Source organism: Crotalus tigris, unplaced genomic scaffold (genome assembly GCF_016545835.1).
Source record: "Crotalus tigris isolate CLP2741 ecotype Arizona unplaced genomic scaffold, ASM1654583v1 scf7180000024124.1850442, whole genome shotgun sequence".
In the NCBI taxonomy this organism is placed as follows: Eukaryota; Metazoa; Chordata; class Lepidosauria; order Squamata; family Viperidae; genus Crotalus; species Crotalus tigris.
The window spans coordinates 54274-73818 of NW_024100400.1; the positions used below are offsets into that span (position 1 = coordinate 54274).

Sequence of the window (19545 nt, forward strand, 5' to 3'; positions counted from 1 at the left end):
ACATTTCTTTCTGGTTATAAAACACGCCTCTGTCTACTTAGTTTAATATTTCATAAAATATACATTTAATCTACCCTAGCCAAATATACACATGACTAAACAGCAAAGAACTTTTCTTGACAGGATCATGGCTCTCCAAATAACTCATTTTACGCATGCACGCTCAAATCTGAGCTGTTACAACTGAAGCAAATCATGCGACTACAGAGACAGGGAGATAACATGTGGTGAATCAAATATGAAGAGAACATGCAGCATTAGCGTCAATACTGCTACAGGTATCAAACAATACTAAACAGTAGCAATATCTTAAGAGAGAAACAAATACTAATGAGGTAGTAGTATGTTTATTGGCAATCAAATTATCCTATATTTAGTCCCCATTTCAAAAGTTAAGCCTTTGCATTAAGAGCATTGCTCACTGATGATGAATATTTCTTGTCTGAAGCAAAGAAGATATGCGAGACCATGTTTGTTTCAAGTGAGCTTTTTAGCCAGCTTCCCCTAGGGCAGGGGTAGGCAACCCAAAACACTTAAAGAGCCACTTGGACCCGTTTCCCACAAAAAACAAAACACTGGGAGCCGCAAAACCCTTTTGATATCTAAAATGAAGATAACATTGCATATATCCTTTTTTACCTTTATTATAGGTGTGTGTGTGTTTGTGTGTATATATATATGTATATGTGTGTGTGTGTGTGTGTGTGTGTGTGTGTGTGTGTACACACACAGGTTAAAAAAGGATATATGCAGTGTTATCTTCATTTTAGATGTCAAAAGGGTCTCTCTCTCTCTCTCTCTCTCTCTCTCTCCCTCCCTCTCTATCTGCCCTTGGTCTGCCACTCCTCTTCCCCCACTTTCTTTCTCTCTCTCTTTCCTCTCTCTCTCTCTCTCTCTCTCTCTCCCTCCCTCTCCCCCCCCCTCCTATCTGCTGCTCACCTGGCAAGCTTCAAGCTGTTGTCCAACAAGCTCAGGGGTAAGCAACCTCGTCTCTTTTATGACTCATGGACTTCAACTCCCAGAATTCCTGAGTCAGCCTAGCTGGGCTAGCTAACTCTCTCCTGCCCTTCCTGCTTCCTGCTTCCTGCAGAGACGCAGCAAAGGGAGGAGCTCCGCCCAGTAAGCTTTTCAGCTCCTCAGAGAACACTGTGAGTGCACTCTCTTTTACACATACACACAGACACACACACACACAGACAAAAAAACACAAACACACACACACACACACACACAGAGAGAGAGAGAGAGAGAGAGAGAGAGAGAGAGAGAGAGAGAGAGAGAGAGAGAGAGAGAGAAGCAGGGAAGCGCAATTGCCTCTCTCTGTCTCTGTCTCTCTCTGCAAAGGCAGAGGAGGCTGGGAACCACAGGGGAAGGCCCAAAGAGCCGCATAGGGATAGGACAGTCTTCTTCTATGTCCTATCTTAAAAATTGGAAGAGACCATTCAGATGTTGAGTCCAACACTCAACATTAAATTAAAGCTTTCTTGACAGATGGCTATCCAGCTTCCTCCTCAACAACAACCAGTGAAAGGTGGTCTTTGGATAGTTGTTTGTAGTATGACCCTGCTCTTGCCCTTTGGAAATGTTTCATAATAGTTATTTGGAATTTGCTTTCCTGTAACTTAAAGCCCATTATTCTCTTTGGAGAAAGAGAAATAGATACTGACCCTATTTTACATAAGATCCTTTGAAATATTTGAAGAGTACTTATAAAATATGTTTTTTTTCACCACCCTTGGGAAGGAGGGGTCTCAGGGGCAGCCTGGAAGGTGAGTTGATGTGATGTTTGTCCTCCTACTTTCTTGGGTTTTATCTGTTTATTTTTTATTGTTTTAGACTGTAACGGAGTTTTCAACTCTTGTGTTGTATGCCACCTAATCAGATGTTTGTGAGATGGGCAGCTATATAAATATGCTAAATAAATAAATAGGGGCTCTTCTAAAGTTCCTTTCAACTTGGCCAAGGATGAAAACTGAAGGGAGATAATCTAACCAAACTTAAATAATAGCAGATTTTGTTTGGGGATTTTCCTGCGTTCCTAGGAAGTTGGGTTTAACTTTTATTTGGATGGTTCTGTTACATCAAATGGGAAGAACCTTTCACTGTAAATGATTAATGCACTTTTATCCACTTTACTACATGGATCTCAAAAATACTAAAATCAGCTGAATATTATGTATAAGACTGATGATGCAAAGATTATGTCTCTTTTCAGCCCTGTAAGCATTCTCTCTGATAATAAATAGGTTTGCTTGCACTACACTGAACAAAACACAAGTCGTTCCTTCCTCACCTCTTTTCCAGCAACTCTGCAGACGGCCTTGTGCTCTTCCAGTTTCGTAGTCTCCTCCCTGTAGAGTTCAATGGCTTCCATGATTCGTTCAGCCTAGAGAGAAAAAAAAAAACAAACCCAAAACACATGGTACTAATTAATTAGAAAAGCCTATTAGAACAAATAATTGCAATCTAGAGTCATTACAATAGCAATGCTGAAAAAAATCAATTGCATTTTATGTTTTAGGGAAGGGAGTACTGTAATACAGACATGTCAAACACAAGCCCTGGGGGCTGGATGCGGCCCGCAAAGTGGTTTCATGTGGCCCACAAAGCCATCCTGGAAACAGTGAGGGAATGGTCCCCCTGCCTTGGCCCTGGCCCAGGCTGGCCGGGAGCCAATGTACAATTTTGTGGTGGCCATCTATGCTGAAACGCATTCAGTCTTAGCTCCATAAGGCCATCTAGAAACAAGCCCCTGCCACATCGGCCCCACCCCCTGGGTGCATGCTGGGGAGGTGTCACCCTTTATGAGGAATGAAGAAATGGACCATGACTTGGTGCTTGCCCCGGTCCCATCTTCTGCCAGAGACCCTCAGATCTGTCTCACTCCTGCCCAGGCCCCCATAGGCACCCTTGACGCGAACGATGTAGAGCTGGCCATGCCCACCCAGTAGGCCGCACCCACTCCATCCACGCCCACCAGTAGGCTGCACCCACCTTGGCCACACCTACCCATTCCCCCCCCCCGAGGGCAACCGCAATGCTGATGCGGTCCTCAATGAAATTGAGTTTGACACCCCTGCTGTAGTAGTTTCAAATCCTGCCATCGAGCTAACAAAAGTCCTGAAGGTGTGTCTAAGGAAACATTAATATTTCTCCCTTGATTGTTCAACTGCTAGGAAAATGAGATAATGTAGAGGCTGAGTTTTTCAATGATGATTTATTCACTTATAGATCTGCCTCCCACTGAAACAACACACAGGCAATTAATTCAGTGTATTAGAAAGTTTGTGCTTAATTTGGACAACTTTCTGATCAGCAATTGATGTAGAGGATTTTTTTAAAGGAGTGATATGAATATTCTGCCATTATTATTATTATTATTATTATTAAAACAAAAGAAGGAATCTTCCCTTTTAGTAGAAAATTCTAGGAAAAATGAACTTACAGCCTTGACAGTTTCAATGGTCTTCTTCCCAGCTAATCCAGCCTCACCCTGAATCTCCCCAGGAACCTGGCAAGAAACAAAAACATTTTAAAATTAATATCTGTAAAATAGGGATACATCTCCTGAAATCTAAATATGTCTACTGAAATTTTAGGTCCATTTTGATTTGAACATCCATGACTCTCTATTTGAATTGTGTACCTTTTGTATATAAATAAGTTCTGCAATAGCCCAGGGCAAATACTTTGATTTTTTATGGACCAGAAAATTAGAAGAAACTAAATGATAAGAAAAGCATAAGGCTGGCAGTGAGGGCAATATTAGTGACTGTTGCTTTCCAGTTGAAGTGAAGCAATTTCTGCTTTGTTTCTGAAATCTTTGCTTTGTCTTCTGTTTGTGTATTTCCACATGCTCTCTTAGTCATTTTTTAAATTTTAACTATTAGCATGCGATGTACAGAACTGAGACAATGCTGTTAAAATTCCAAGGCAAAATCAAGAAACAAATGAGATAATTCCTCACTGTTTTAAAAAGAATAATGCGCTATTGTGACCAAAAAATGAAATATTACATAGATACAGTGATGGGAATCTTGGATTAGAAAAAAAAAACAGGAAGGTGTGAACTGGAAGTTAGTTCGAAAGCTTATGGCTATTACTGTGCTTAATTCTGCTGACCAAAATAAAGCTAGTTCAATCTGACGGGGGTACTGATTTCATATTAGGATTGTGGGGTTGAAAAAGAATTAAGCTAATATGGGTTAGAATCAAATGCAGAGTAAGCTTTTTAGCAGAGATTTTTTTCGTGGGATCTGAAACTATTTTACAAAACAGACGTACTAAGTATATAATTATGATGTCCAACAAAACTAATTACATAAACATAAAAGTAAAATGAAAAATTAGCATTTGGGTTATTCATTTCTGCAAGTTTGACCTAAAATTCAGTTCAAATATGAAGGATAAAGACAATCAGGAAATTCTAGTCAGCTAGTTGATAACAGCAACCAACCAAGCATCCCATGTTCCAGTCTCCATGGACGCTCCAACTCCATCTTGAGGTCCCCAAGAAAGGCAGCTTGAGAAACAAGAGAAAAAAGCTGTCCAAATAGATGTTGCTTACCACTGGCTGATCTTCCTTAGCGACACTATCTTCATAGTCTATTTCTCTTTGCTGTGAAAGGAAAGTATCTTGTGTGTCAGGATGTCCAATTATATTAAAATGGAAAACAATTCTTCCCAATCCAGAGTATCCAAGGAACCTATTTTTTTGAGTATATACCTCATTCCAACCAGCTCTGAAAACTTTATTCTACACATTTTTTCCAAACAGTTCAAGAATATTTGCTTCTCTTCTCTACAATTTTATTATGCTCTCAATACCTACCAAGAAAGCTAAACATTAAGGGAGGCTTGCATGAATGCTTCAGCAAAGGTGAAATATAAATGAAATACAGCAATGAAATAGCAGTGGGGTCTTTGATGCTCTCTGAGCTTGATGGTTTTCTTGCAGATGTTTCAGAACTTTCAGTCTGATGATGTTACCTAGTTTGGTAATGAAACATCTGCAAGAAAACCACCAAGCTCAGAGAACACCAAGGACCCCACAGCGCAATCCTGAACTATAAATATTCTCTTCTAACTGGGTAGTGTTATAAGATGCCATGACTGAAAGAAATGTTATGTGTTTTATTATACATGGCTGAGGCCTCTTTCCCATCTCCAGATCACTGCTGGTTCTCAAGATAGCTCTTGAAGGCTAGGGAGATCATCTGAGGAAGGTTTTGAGGGGGAGAGGCAGCGGGGTGGGGAAAGGGAGGTAGGGAACACCCCTTTTTCACATGAAGCACATAAGTAGAATTTATTTCCTGAAACTTGGAAAGCTGAGCTATCCTATTTTATGAAATAACACATGTTTGAACAAAGCAGCTAATTTGTGCCATGCTGCCCCCTTAAATTAAATCTTTTGAATAAACCAAGCTTATTTTACTTATGAAATACACATTTGCTTTGTTTCATTGACATTTATAAGAAGATAATTCTAATCCCTATATCAGAGAATAAGAGAACCTTTACCTTTAAATATTTTTGAGTGATCAGCCAAAATAAAAATTTACAACTTTCTTCCATTCAACCAATAGATTGACAGTACAGCCTGCTTGGTGTGAAGCCTCAGCATTGAGCTAATAGATATGTTTGCAAGTAGGAGACCACTATTAAAAAGCCCTACTAATGCAAGTACATATGAATGTATACATTAGAAAACTGGGACTGGAATTCCTCTAAATAGATTCAAACGAGAAGTTCTGATTACTTCCTACCATTTCCTTCTCCTCCTCCAGAATAAGGGGTTCCCTTGTTCTTTCCCAGAGGCGCAATGATTTATCATGAGAGCAGGAGACAAGGTAATCTCCATTGGGACTGATGGCCAGGGACCACACTTCCTGGTGATGCCCCTATGAATTAGACAGGTGGTTAGTTATAGGGAAGGGAAGAAACCATTTTTTATTTATCCATGTAGAGGCTACCCAATATGGAAAAACTATAATTTTAAAAGTAGGAACAATACTATAAAAAGTAATAAATTCATAAGTACCCTGAACATAAGACATACACATCCATCCAATGAGGGCTTAACTTACCAACCCCTGGGATCCCGAACAACCAGATTTTCAACAGCTTTTTGAACATCATCAGGGTGGGAGCAAGGGGCAAGCGCTGTGACAAGTAAGGCATATTTCCTGGGTCCCACTAGATGACATTGCTAATTAATGAGACCCAAAGTGCATCCTATGTGCAGGACTTTGCTGGATGGGCAGAAACATTTGGAGATGATGTTTCTCCATTATCTCATTTCTCCATTATCTCAAGTAGCCAAACCCTATGCCATGAATGTTTTATGGGTGAGGTGATAACTGATACCTTGATTCACACTTGGAACCTAGTGATAGCCAGCACACACATGGAATAGTGTAGCCACATGGACATAATGAAACATTTCTTCACTGCTCATACCACATTCTTGACTAGTTATAATTTCCGAATGGTCCGCACGCAAGCATGCACATATACGCAGCAAGTTTCATGAGCAGTCTATTCCTAAAGATATTTTATTTTACCTCTAAAGTCTGGATATGCTCAAATTTATCGGCATCCCACTGTTTAATCTTGTGGTCCTTTCCTGCCGTAAAGAAGAGGTGGGTCTTTGGAACAAACTGAAGATACATTACACTAAAAAAAAAGGAAAGAAAAAAATAACTATGAGAAGATATGGAAGATCATTACCATTTCCAAATTCCCATTCGCATAGTCACATCAGGGAAAGTATTTTAAAAAGGGAAGAATATACTTAAGATCTGCATGTTATAAATGCACGTATATTTCCAAAAGATAAAGACTTATGAATTCAGTATATGTTGACTACATTAATACATTTTATCCTATATTTTTTTTAATTGAAGTTGGTGTTTTGGGGCAAAATTGCCCAATTCTGTTCTTGAAATTTACCATATATACCAAGATAATTTAATGAGCAAACAGTGGCAAAATATAAAAGAACTCTCCAATCTAATTAGTGCAAGTTGAAAAAGCTACATTTTGTACCAAGCTCATGAAAACAAATTTTTTTGCCCAAAACAAATCTCTCTCACGTGTTTCAAGCAGCCATTATAAGCTCAAAACCCAGTGCACATTTTTACTGTTAAAATTTCTGAAGAAATCCCTCCACTACCATAAAGCCCACAAAATAAACAGTGTTTATATCTTAATCTTCCAAAGGAGCTGTAAATCTGTCCAGCTTCACAAACAGAATTGCAAATTGTGTGGAAAAGGTTGTTTTTCAACTCAGGTGGCTTGATGCCAAAAGCTGTTAGTTAAGAAAAAGAAAGGAAGACGATAGGTAAGGAGCTCTAATCAGGAAGATTCATTGTCCTGAAAAGTGCAATACGTGCACCACAGGTAGTTCTACACAGACTACAATATAATAGATTTCTTTCAGGAATGTAAAACTTTTCACCTTTTACGGAGAGATCTCTAATCTCACAATTCCCACTGACCTACCTGTCATCGTGAGCAAAAAGGGACCTATGACAATCCCCAAAGTCCAAACCCCAGATTTTCACATTCCGGTCAGCAGAGCCTGTTGCAATTAATGCTCCGTCCTTCAGCAGAAGAGAGAGGAAATAACCTTTTCAGTTAAGGTGTTCCTGCAGTTCAGTCTAGCTTACATGTATGTGTACTGTCACGTGTCTGACTAATGAAACACTTCAAAGAATTTTCAGGCATGGTTTAACCTAAAAAAGCCTTTATTAGTGTAGAGGCGTGTCAGCACGGCACGATGGATGCCAAGATCTGAATTTCCCTTCCCTTCCCTCTGCACATAACATTCCAGGCATTTCCCCTCCCCTATTTTGGGATCATGATTCACATCTTCCAATTAACCTGGAAGGCAAAGATTCACTTCCGTTCCTTTTCCTGGGCTTTCCTTACTAATCTCCTCCCTTTTTCTGTCATCTGAATTAATTCTAAAAATACCAGACAGTTCTGCATATTTTGTCAAAGCAAGAATATTCAATATTAGCAGCGCTGACATGTACCTTTTTCTGGAGCAGAACAAAATCCTGCACATGAACTGGGATCAGGCAGCTAAGACAAATCTTGTTTCTGGTACAAGTAGTCCTCACTTAATGACTGATTTCTTAGCAATCATTTGAACTTACAATGGACATCCTTAGAATTATTTATGGTCTGTCTTTGGAGTTCCAATAGCTGCACACGCGCACACACACACACACACACACACACACAGCACAAACAGACACAGAGTCATGTGATTTCATTATGTGTGCTTGGCAGCCAGCATTTGTGGCAGTTTGCAGCATCCTGTGGATTTTCAGTGTCTTTTGGCCTGTTTCCAGCTTTTACTTCTGGTTTCTGGCAAAAAAAAAGCCAACTCCAATTGGGGAATACAAACTTATTTAATGATCATGGGGCTCACTTAAGAAACTGCTACAAAAAAGATTGTAAAATCGAGCACTTCATTTAGTGACCCGCTTAACGACTACAACTTACAACTGTATCTTCAGGTTCAACTATGGTTCTAAGTCAAGGACTATCTATACAGACATTGATAAGTACTATTACTACTACTACCTGCCTAGTGTTGATAGGCAATACTATTTCAATACAGACTAAGAATCAGTCAAGTTCATTCAAACTTTTGGCTTTACATTATTACATCAGCCCTCAACATCAATAAATATGCTACATAAATAAACTCAACATGATAAGTAAATACCCACAGAGACACTCACACACACATGCAACCTCCAGCATAAAGCCACCCCAAAATCTCCAAAGCATGGTGGTATACTTACATAAGAGATATCCATGCACAGCACTGGCAATTTATGGCCATAGAGAGAAAGAAAAAACTGAAAACCAAGAAGACATCGGTTTCACATTTTAAAAAGTAGAGTGTTAGTAAACACCTAGATCTTTCCAGCTTTCACTGATATGAAGTCCTGCTTTTGTTTGGTCTTAATCAACTATCCAACCCAGAGAACTTTGTCGCACTACAGGATTTAGCGAACTGAGAAAATGAGGAAGCTGTGTACATCATGCCTGCTTCTGTGACAAATTCAGCATGAGCAACTTTAACACCAATTTCCCATGTTTCATGCTAGGCTCTCCAGTTGTAGGGCTCACAGTAAAGTTAGGGATTACACGCTGTATTGGGGAAAGTGGATAAGGACTTGATGTTTCCAAAGAGGAACTTCAGTTTTTTTTTCTTTTTTTCCTCTTACACTAATGAGGAATCAAAGCAGTTATCCGCTATTTTCAGTAAGTCTCCTTAAAACATTTAATCAGATTTGTTGACCAAAGATTATTTTTAAAACTTCTACATAAGAGGCTGAGAAAAATTATCTAAATTCCTCCCACAAAAGAGGAATAACACTAGCTAATATCACTGCAATAGCATCTTTAACAGTATCAGAAAATAACCAAATCTGTGCTCTCGAGGATTTTGTCCTTTCTTTCAGCTCAATTGCCTTAGTCCAGGGGTAGGCAACCTTGGCTCATTTGTGGATTTCAACTCCCAGAATTCCTCAGCCAGCATGGCTCAGCTTGGAAACCTCTCCTTTTCCCCTCAGCGTGGCTGGCTCAGGAATTCTGGCAGTTGACGACCACAAGTCAGAGAAGAGCCAAGGTTGCCTACCCCTGGCCTAGTCTCTGTTACTTAGAGCATTGTCAGAAGTATCATCTATCTCTATTAAGGCACGATTATAGAAAGCGCTAATTATGCCCTTTGAGAAAATTAAATTATTTTTCAACTGCAGCAACACTGCTTATAGCCAGAACACCTGGCTAGAAAGACAGGAGGTTCAGCCAGACCCTGCTCAATTGCTGTGATCTTGGTAGCAGACCACTCTGCCTCTGAAGACACCAGGCACAGTTATCATCAGGAAACCTGTTCTCCAGACCCGGGTCACTAAACCTTGAAGCCCAATACCACCCAACAGATACTGGCTATGAAAGCCCACACCACATCTGCTTAGCTGTATCCATAAACACCGCACGGTCTTTGTTACTTGCCCTCCCTTCGCCCCCCCCTCCCCCCCATTTTCAAGGATGTTTTTGACTTCCTGAACCATACATTTCAAATACTGCACAAAGTAACAGACAGAAAAATTTGGCTTGATTTTTTTAGTTTAAGGAAAACAAGTAAAAAAGTAATTAAAATCAGAAGGAAATAGAATACTGAAGAAAAACAATAACCCACAAAAGAAAATTATCATAAAGAGAATTATTTCTGGCAAAATGATTGAAAGAACAAGCAAGCAATCACAGCAAAATAGGATCAAGATTTGGCCTTCACTTCTTTCTTTTCCTTGGTCACAGCAGAGAATTAACTCATTATATGGCTGGCTCCTTCATATCAAACTAGGAATGTACATTTTTTTAATGCCTAAAAAGAATCTCCATCACTTTCCTTACTTTTATATCCGAACTAATATTGGTTACCTTGAGCGTATCAGTATAGAATATTTTTACAGTACAGTCCAATAAGGCAGCGGCCAGAAATTTCTGATTGGGGCTGTACCGAACACAGAGAACATCTTCATCCAGCTGCAAAATGCGTGTCTGCTTCACAGAGAGCCTAGGATGGGATGAGCACAACATATGGATTTTTACTGCACAGTCAGATTCAGAAATCAAGGGGGAGAAACTGATTCTCCTCTTTGCCTGCATGAAGGAACAGGCCTTAATGGGCACTAGTGACATCAGCTAAGCATTCTGCATTGATTTCATCCAGCCCCCCCCCCCCCAGGTCAGCTGCAAAAGTGGACTTAATCCCACCCTTTTCTAAAGGACTTGTTTTACAATTGGCGCCCACGACAGCTTACAAAAATACTTCCCGGAATAATAAAAAAAAAATCTGCTCAACAGACAATTTAATTGAAAATTGCTTCTTTCTACTTTCCACTTTTCTGTGCCATAGCTCACTTTTACGATAAAATGAGGCAGATAAAATGGCTCTACAAGGCCAAAGAATTAATGAATAGGACAGAATAGTTCTACAGACAATGAAAGGCCCGTTTTTGATAAGCAGTTTATATACCCCCCCCCAAATGATTAAATTCATTCTCCATTTATCTTGAAAAGCTTTAACTCAGTGCATCTGGTAAAGAAATTAGTTTAGAGAACAAATATAGTTCTAACAGATTGTAACCAGATAACTTGATAGTAACTAAATGTTTAAGCAAAGAACACTTTTTATCATTTTAAATATTTTTTAAACACTGCTTAAACAAAAATGTCATGTTTTTTAAAGTTTTCAAATATATCCATCTTACCAATGAAGATATTAATTTGGTGCAAGAAGTATAAGAAGAAATATTAATATAAAAGATATTATCAATATTTATTTCTACAAGACAATAGATAGTATGTCTTAGAAATGGTTTATAACCCAGAAGATATACAATATTATTTCTATCCAATGTTTTAAAAAAAGGACAAGCACTCCACATCGTGCTAGCAAGCTCTATGCATCAACAATATTATGAGAATAAAATTTAGAGCTCAAATATTATTAATTTCTAAAAAAACACCTTCACCTCTTTTGGATACTGTTCCTGTCTTTTACCAGCTGAAATTCCCAGAACTTGACCGATTTATCTGCACCGCCAGTTATAAAACCACGCTGAAGGAGAAAATAATTTAACTTAAAACTAAGCATGGTCACTTTTGCTATATATAAAAGATGACACAGCAGAAACTTCAATATTGCTTTATTCATTCTTCAAGAGCATCTTATATCCAGAAAAGCTAGTGAGTTGATCTGAAAATACTACCATTTGCAAACCATTATCAATTTACTTCTGTTTTTATTGCTTCTTCTCCTAAACCAGGGGTGTCAAACTGCCGGCCCGCGGGCTGGATGTGTCACGATGAAACCGCACTCATCCCAAAAACTTCCAATATGTCACGCGACATCATGTGATGTTGCGAGTTTGACATGTCTGTCCTAAACAATTTACGATGATTTACTACTCCCCCTTGACTAATCGCACTGAAGATTATTTAGAAGAGAAGCAGTATTAAAAAAAAATTGGATCCCAACCAGTTTTTTTTCCAGGACTGGGAAATCAATCGGTAGCTTATTTCCATAATAATATGAGTTTGCAACAAAAGCTAAAATCCTCACCAATCCAAATTCTAACTTGGATTCTCTACCTACAGATGATTAACATCCCTTTTGCCTTATCAACTGCTATTACTATTTCACACTGTTAATGCAAAAAACTACTCAATCTGACATTATACCTGAACAGCCACCATAACTTATTTTTAAGTAATTACTGTCATTATGCACAAGATCTGCAAAGCATTGCAAAAAGCAAACAAGAATCAGGAAGTATCAGAAGCATTCCAGGAGCTACCAAGTGGCACAGAGAAATGTAGCTCTCCGTGGAATGTTGGAAGATAATAACAATCTTTACAGTAGATAAGAGAAGCTAACTACTATGCCCTTCATTTCCATCCCCCCAAAACTCTACTTATTACAAGCTATTATGTCACCTTGAACATAACTCTATCAAGACATTCAAATAATAAGGAACAAATTTAAATTTGACCTACTTGATCTGAAGAAAGAGATATGGACCACAGAGCCCCCTCATGAGCATCAACAGTTTCCAATAAGCATCCAGAAGCCAGATCAAAGAGCTGCAGCTTTCCAATCTAATAAAAATTATGAATTATCATTTGTACACAAATTTATACCAGCTATGAATACCAGCAATTTTTCAAAGATTATATCAGAAGAAAGTGCCAACGAAAGGAATAGACAAACAAAAAATATTACAGGGAGTCAAAACTGTGTTACTATAACCCCAGCTGGTGATGGAAGAGAGTAAAGCAAGGAAGATTTTTCCATATTTTTTGCTCAAACAAATTTACTTTAAAATTAGAGATGTGAAGAACTTGGGAGAGTTTTCTGACAAAAGCCTTTTTTTAAAAAAAATCATTATTAAGGTTCATTAGTTAGCCAGATGTTTAGACTGGATTTGGCATTTTTAATCACCTATCACATCTTTTCCAATTTTTATATCTGGTGTCTTATGTAGCAACTGCTTGTCTGTTAGAGTTCTAAAATCCCAGAGCACATTAGCACCTACATTTTCTATTACTTTGCCTATTTTGTAGTAGCTTGCAGACAAATGGCATTTCTTGCAGATATTCCAATATACCATTGTTGCTACTTTGTCACACCGTTCTTTGTAACTAACTAGGTGGTCCATTGTTTCTGCAGCTTCTTTGCAGAAGCAGCACTTATTAATGTCATTTGCTTTTTGAGCTGGGAGAAAAGAATGATTGTGTTATTTGTTAAATTGATACACTTCTTCCTCTTTGATGACAGAATCAGGAAAAGAGAAAGAATTTTATTAAATATACTTGCCTCTCTTTTGGAACTATTTAGAGTTTAAAAATTTCTATGGCTGTTGATTGCCTAAAGATGGCTCATTTCAGGCACTAGGTAAAAAGCCCTTTTCAAGGAGAGATGCTGAAGAAAAATGACAACAGAACTACAAAGTGCATAGGATCTGGTATAAGTTTTGGAAAAGATGAGTCCCATTACCACAAGGAGGAAAGCAAAGGAGATGTGACAGGAACTTCTTGCTGTCCCAAAGTGAGTTTTTCAAATTACTTCCCTCCTGGAAGGGGATCTAAAGGCACTCTGCTTTAGACTCCTACACTGATAGTTTCAGACTTATGGAGAATCAGGGCCACATGAGTGAGTTCTATCATTAGAACAGCTGGGATAGCCAAGTTGGTCAAGCGCTGGGGTCTCTGGTACATCATCAACAGGGACATTTGGAGAACCAGCAGTTTGAATAGAGCTAGGAATGTAAGCTCCTTTGTACTGCTGAACCAGAGGCAGATGGACAAGTGATATCATTGATGGGAGACCTAAGGGGAAGAATGAAGTATTTCTTGTTCCTAATTATTCAAACATGGGTGGATTACTTAGAATGTTTAAGGAAACGTCTGCCACCATAATCAAAGCCAGAGTAAACAAGAAAGAAGAATGGAGAGAGAGAAGTTTCAAAGGAAACTATAAGTTTTTTTTTAAAAGGAGAACTGGAGAGGACTATGAATTAGTTTGAAAAGAATAATTAATTAATAGGATGGAGAACAATACAAACTTTGTCTGTCCCTATCAAGAAAAACTGAGATGAGTTAAAGCAATGCCTGATCGGGACAACTATAAACCATACATAAAGGAAACTTGAAGGAAAAAGATGGGACTTCCGTAGCAGTAGCAAAACTTCTGCAAAGAAGAGTAATGGCTCTGTATTGGCTAAATATGATTTTTTGTATTAAACATATGACATTAGCAAGATCTCCTAATGCTTCAGAAAGGACGAAAATCACCTTTGTCCCTATAATGACCTGCCGGTCTCCTGGGACAAAAAGGGAGCAAAGTGCATAATCACACTCCATGGTCCGGATACACTGCAAGGTAGACCTGGGAAAAGAAACAACACACAAAGTTATCCATTGTACACACAGGAAATAAATTTACTGGAGGTACTTTTGGAAAAGAAAATTAAAGGATTGGAGATAAAAGGGGAAAAATATAAATTACAAGTATTTTCTGATGATTTAGTGTTTATTCTAGAACAGGGCTTTTCAACCTTTTCACCCATTGTACCACTTTTAGGATATGGCAACATCTGAGTACCACCAGTTGCCTAGCAATGTGTCAAAAACTTGATGACCAAAAAAAAAGGAAAAAAGTGATAAAGTACAGGTAATCCTCGACTTACAACAGTTTGCTTAGTGACTGTTTGAAGTTACAATGGCACTGAAAAAAGTGCCCCCCAAGGCACAGCTGAGCAAGACACCTGCCTGCCCACCCAGCGGCGCTCTTCCTCCTGTCCGAGGTTTCCTTTGTTGTGAGCATGTCTGTTGAGGATTGGCAGTCGGGGTGGGGTTGTTTGGTTTTTATTCCGCTCGTCTGATGGGTGGTTGCAGCAGGTTTTGGTCATTTCACATGTCCCTGGGACACTGTGACCGTCATAAACCTGAATCAGTTGCCAAGCATCTGAATGTAAATCACAAGATCCTGGAGATGCTGCAACATTCCAGCTGATCAGCGCTTCTTCTGGGCTCAGCGGAAGTGCCAGGATCAGCACTGAGCTCCAGCTGGAGCCTGGCGCTGATCCTGGCACTTCCACTGAGCCCTGACAGCCCTGAAGAAGCGCTGATCCTGGTGCTTCTGCTGAGACCTGACAGCCCTGCAGCTCCAGCCATCTCTCACTCAGGCCTGTGTGGTGCTGCCACCGGTTCAGCTCATTCCCCTCCCGCTACCACTTTTCTAGGATGGTTGCGTACCACCTGCCAGGTGCCAATGTACCACAGGTGGTACCCGTACCACTGGTTGAAAAGCCCTGTTCTACAAAAATAGATTTATGACTTTCTCTCCCCATCATTCTTTCTTTGTATCATTCCCTGAAGGAGTGCTTATCTGCCTTTCCCCCAAGCCTGCAACTTATGGCAAATGAAAGAGTTCAAAATAAAATTCAAAATAGTAATCCTTAGAAAGCTCATGTGAAATTAGCTTAGCAGTCTATACAATTGTCCTTGGCTCCACTTGCAGCTGCTTTATAAATAAGAATGATGCCAAGAGATCAATGAAAGAAATATTTTCCTAGATTCCTAGATTCCATATTAAGAGTCCAGATTCACACTTGGAAATGTTTAACAGTCCTTGTAAACAGGCATTGCAACTCACGTTTTCCTTCACCGTTCATAAAGGATTCATACCTGTTCCATATCTTAACTGATTCTGCAGCAGCAGAGAGAATGGCGATGTTATCAGAGCTAAATGACACTGTTCTAACATCAGTACGGTGACCTCCAATATTTATCTTTGATGTCTGCATAACTTGGGGAGATTGTTCTGACAGCTTCAGGCTGTAGCATTCAATTATGTTGTTCTGGAGCATTAAGGTGGCTTTCAATTCTCCTTTTGGATTGAGCATCAAGTCAAAAGATCTGTTTCAATCAAATATTATTTATTGTTTAAAAAAGGAGTAATTGTCATGTTAAATGAATTAAAAGCAATAATACGTAAAAGAAGTCAACAAAGATAAATATAAACTTCATTTGCAATCCAAGTTTCAATAATACATGAAAGGACAATTAGCAGACATACATGCCAAAATCAATAGTCATATTGTTGATCTCCAATGGATAATGGCAATAAGGAAACACCAGATATTTATTTCTGCTTTATAAATTATACTAAGGCTTACACAAATGTGTAGATCCCCCAAAATTGAGAACAGCTTTTAAAAACACAGATGTATAAGGCTGCCTAATTTACCTATTGAAATACTTTATGACTGAACAAAAGAAGCTTCAAATATTGGAGACAATATTTGAGAAAACCTTGAGCCAAATAAGAACAAATTATTCAGCAGTAGTGGAAGTACTAATGATGAATAATAACAATGACTGCTTAGTGAAAACACTGTAATGAAGCTCAAGTTAAATATTTTGGAAGTGTAAGACCCATTGAAAAAAACTCTTATCTTTGGAAAAATTGGCCACTAGAAGAAAATATGGCTGAAGTGTATGTATATTAAACTGTGGGTTTTTAAATGTTGTATGCCATCCAGAGTCACTGTGAGTTGAAATATAAAGGAATATTTCATAGAAATATAAGTCTGTTTAATAAATAAATGTATCACTAGTTACATGAGCAAAAGTATACAAGACTTCAAAGAAGCCATTACTGAAAATAATCACAGAAAAAATGACATCCATCCTGTCACAAAGAGAGAGAATACAACAGAATGTTGCAGCCTTCATTTCCAACAAAGCTCAGTCTCTACCTACAGTCCGCTATAGCTTTCTCCCAGTCTGTTTTCCCTATGATTAACCAACGTCTCTGCTTTTGACTTTTATCATGTATCTCCAGCATTTAGCAGCCAAATTAGTATTTAATTACACAGCCCAATCCTTTGTGCATTGTTATTTTTGAGAATGTCTCTGTTAAGCTACATCAAATCCTACTTCACCAGAAATAGTTTGGCAGAGGAGAAAGAATAGGAGTGTAGTTGACTATGTTCATTTTGTATTACACAAAAGCTTTCCTTCTCCTGTTCTCTTTATTGTAAAACATATTTAATTACATTTTTTTTATTTGGTCCTAGGTTTGGGCTTATATTACAAGAGAAGCAGAGACTATCCAATCCCCTGGTAATATACAGTGGCCCATGAATCAATTTGTTGTGCTATCATGAAAAGGGACAATATTAGAAGCAATCAGTAACTTTTTATATAGTTTTAATACACTTTAAAAAGTTGAGTTATTGTACAATATTATTGCTTTTTTAGTACTTGATTGCTATTTAAAGAAACAATATATTTATCATCCTTAGTACTTGAAACCCACTTGATTTTAGCAGAAGCTTTGATGTTAACAAGACGTTGAATCTTTTCCTGTAGACCGCACTCTACATTGATATCAAGTTCTTCCTCTTCCACATTTGACTTTTGCCTAGAACAAAAAACACAACCTCTGTATGAATCAGAAATATTAACATAAATAGGTTGTACCTTGAATCCCTCATGATGGAAGTGTTCCCATTTTAATTTGATCATTTTATGGATAACTGTTCTAAAATAATATGTAATATAGTTCTTCTATGTATCAGAAAAATATTTTAAAAATGACATGCATAGCTATTGTATTGCATTCACTTGGCTTTTTTCCTTGCTTTCCTCATTTTCTTCTCTAATTTCTTCTGAACTTCTTCCTTGCTAAGGATATAGAATATTTCCAGGACCGAGTCTGTTCCCTTAAGCAAAGAAAAAAACAAAATAAATTAGAAACTCGCTGACCCAGAAATTTCTTTCCACAGTTATAGGGCCAGCGGTCTGGCAGTACACTCCCATATGGTCCAAAAGCTACCCAACTCACATGGCAAGCAAGGATTCTCCCTGTTCGATCAGTAGCAAGACCAACAACACGATTCCTTCCTTCCCTCATGATGGAACCAGCTTTCTCACACCTTACTGTGTCCTAAAAAAAAATCAATTAAAAGAGGACTAAACAATTACGGTCTGAAAATTTCAAGGAAGTCAATAAAATGCATGCAACACAGAGGACTGAACAGCAATTATTTATTACTATCCAAGCAACTGAAAATGACAATATTGCTGTGACAGTTCGTCTGTGGCTTTAGACCAACAAAGGTGTCCAATCACTTTACAGCTCTCAGTGCCCTTCTTGGAAAAAACCCATCGACAAACATGAAGGAAAACAAAGCAGTGAATGGGTCAAAAGAAAAGAAAACCCTGGGTTATCATCAAAGAAAATTAACAGAGGGGGGATAGCATAGAAAAATGGGTTAGCTCAGCCAAAATGGCATAATACAAAGAAGACAGGAAAAAAGAATCTGGCTAACTACCAGAACTAAACTGTCTGAAAAGCTGAACTGGCATTTTTCCCACCTTTCTTTTTCATCACAAAAAGGAGAGGATATCTGTTCCCTCCAAAGCTTTTTCTCTTTTTAAACGTTATAATGGCAGGGAAGGGGGATTGATCTCAGGCAGAAATTGCTTGGTTGTATTTGTTTGCAATGGTCAAAGGTGACTGTGCAGGCACTGAGTTTCTTTCCATGCCACAGGGCATTCTTTCCAATCCGATAATGGATCAGCTTGCGGTATCTGATTCTCTTTCATTCCTATTCATTCTCCTCTATTCCCTTTCATTCAGTGAAGGATCCTACACAAATCACAATGCTGGAAAGATCTAATGGAGAATACAGGCAGAGATCCAAAGACCAAGGTGTTGGCAAGAGATGTTAAGACACTGAATGCATGATGTACACACACACACACACACACACACACACACACAGAGAGAGAGAGAGAGAGAATGTACATCCAATAAGATAGTAAAATATATGAGTTTGTGCCCTTCAAAATATTATTCATTTACTGTATTTGAAACTAGCAAAGCACTAACATGGAAAATCTGCTTAAATTGGAAGCACCTATCCTGTCTATTTGCTTCAGATGGAAGCATTTTATGCATTTTCAATATGGTAAATTATGTACTATCAGTAAGTATACTTTAAAAAGCTACCTCATTTTGGTCCTCATCTTGGGCATCTGCTTTATCATCTTCAGAAGATTCTTCCAAGCTCTGAATGTGTCCTTTGTTTCTCTTGTTTTCAGGCTCACTGGAGTCTTGGTCCTATGAAGTGTACCAAAAACAATAAGAGACCTTGGCTAAAAGGAGAGGCTCACTCTGAAAGTTTTTTCTTTCCTGCAGACAAATCATTTCTTTCTTTACTAAGCATCTCAAGTATATAGCTGGTTTAGACATAAAGCCAAAGTAAAAGCAACTGCTTTGTAAGTAAAATAACATATCCATCAATGCTGAATATTAGAGCCAGGGACTACAAAAGTTACAAAATAGGTAACATCCAATGAAAATTTGTCTCTACGAATATACAGCTTCTACAAGATGATTTATTTCAAATTAAGGGAACCATGTGATATGAAACAAACAGC

The 19545-nt window shown here is 38.3% G+C and overlaps 1 protein-coding gene across 4 annotated transcripts in view; it reads right to left on the minus strand.

Annotated features, from left to right (window-relative positions):
- The window catches only part of WDR3 (WD repeat domain 3), a 33880-nt gene that overhangs the window by 6769 nt on the left and 7566 nt on the right, over positions 1 to 19545 (minus strand). For all 4 annotated transcript variants that reach the window (XM_039322797.1, XM_039322795.1, XM_039322796.1 and 1 more), the window contains exons 7-22: positions 19115 to 19225; positions 17945 to 18046; positions 17725 to 17822; positions 17417 to 17521; positions 15781 to 16011; positions 14386 to 14479; positions 12589 to 12690; positions 11565 to 11650; positions 10468 to 10603; positions 8820 to 8876; positions 7504 to 7604; positions 6564 to 6675; positions 5766 to 5900; positions 4568 to 4618; positions 3446 to 3511; positions 2294 to 2386 (exon numbers count right to left, since the gene is read on the minus strand). In XM_039322797.1, coding sequence (XP_039178731.1) covers positions 2294 to 2386; positions 3446 to 3511; positions 4568 to 4618; positions 5766 to 5900; positions 6564 to 6675; positions 7504 to 7604; positions 8820 to 8876; positions 10468 to 10603; positions 11565 to 11650; positions 12589 to 12690; positions 14386 to 14479; positions 15781 to 16011; positions 17417 to 17521; positions 17725 to 17822; positions 17945 to 18046; positions 19115 to 19225 — 1680 coding nt within the window. The remainder of the gene's footprint in view (positions 1 to 2293; positions 2387 to 3445; positions 3512 to 4567; positions 4619 to 5765; positions 5901 to 6563; positions 6676 to 7503; positions 7605 to 8819; positions 8877 to 10467; positions 10604 to 11564; positions 11651 to 12588; positions 12691 to 14385; positions 14480 to 15780; positions 16012 to 17416; positions 17522 to 17724; positions 17823 to 17944; positions 18047 to 19114; positions 19226 to 19545) is intronic.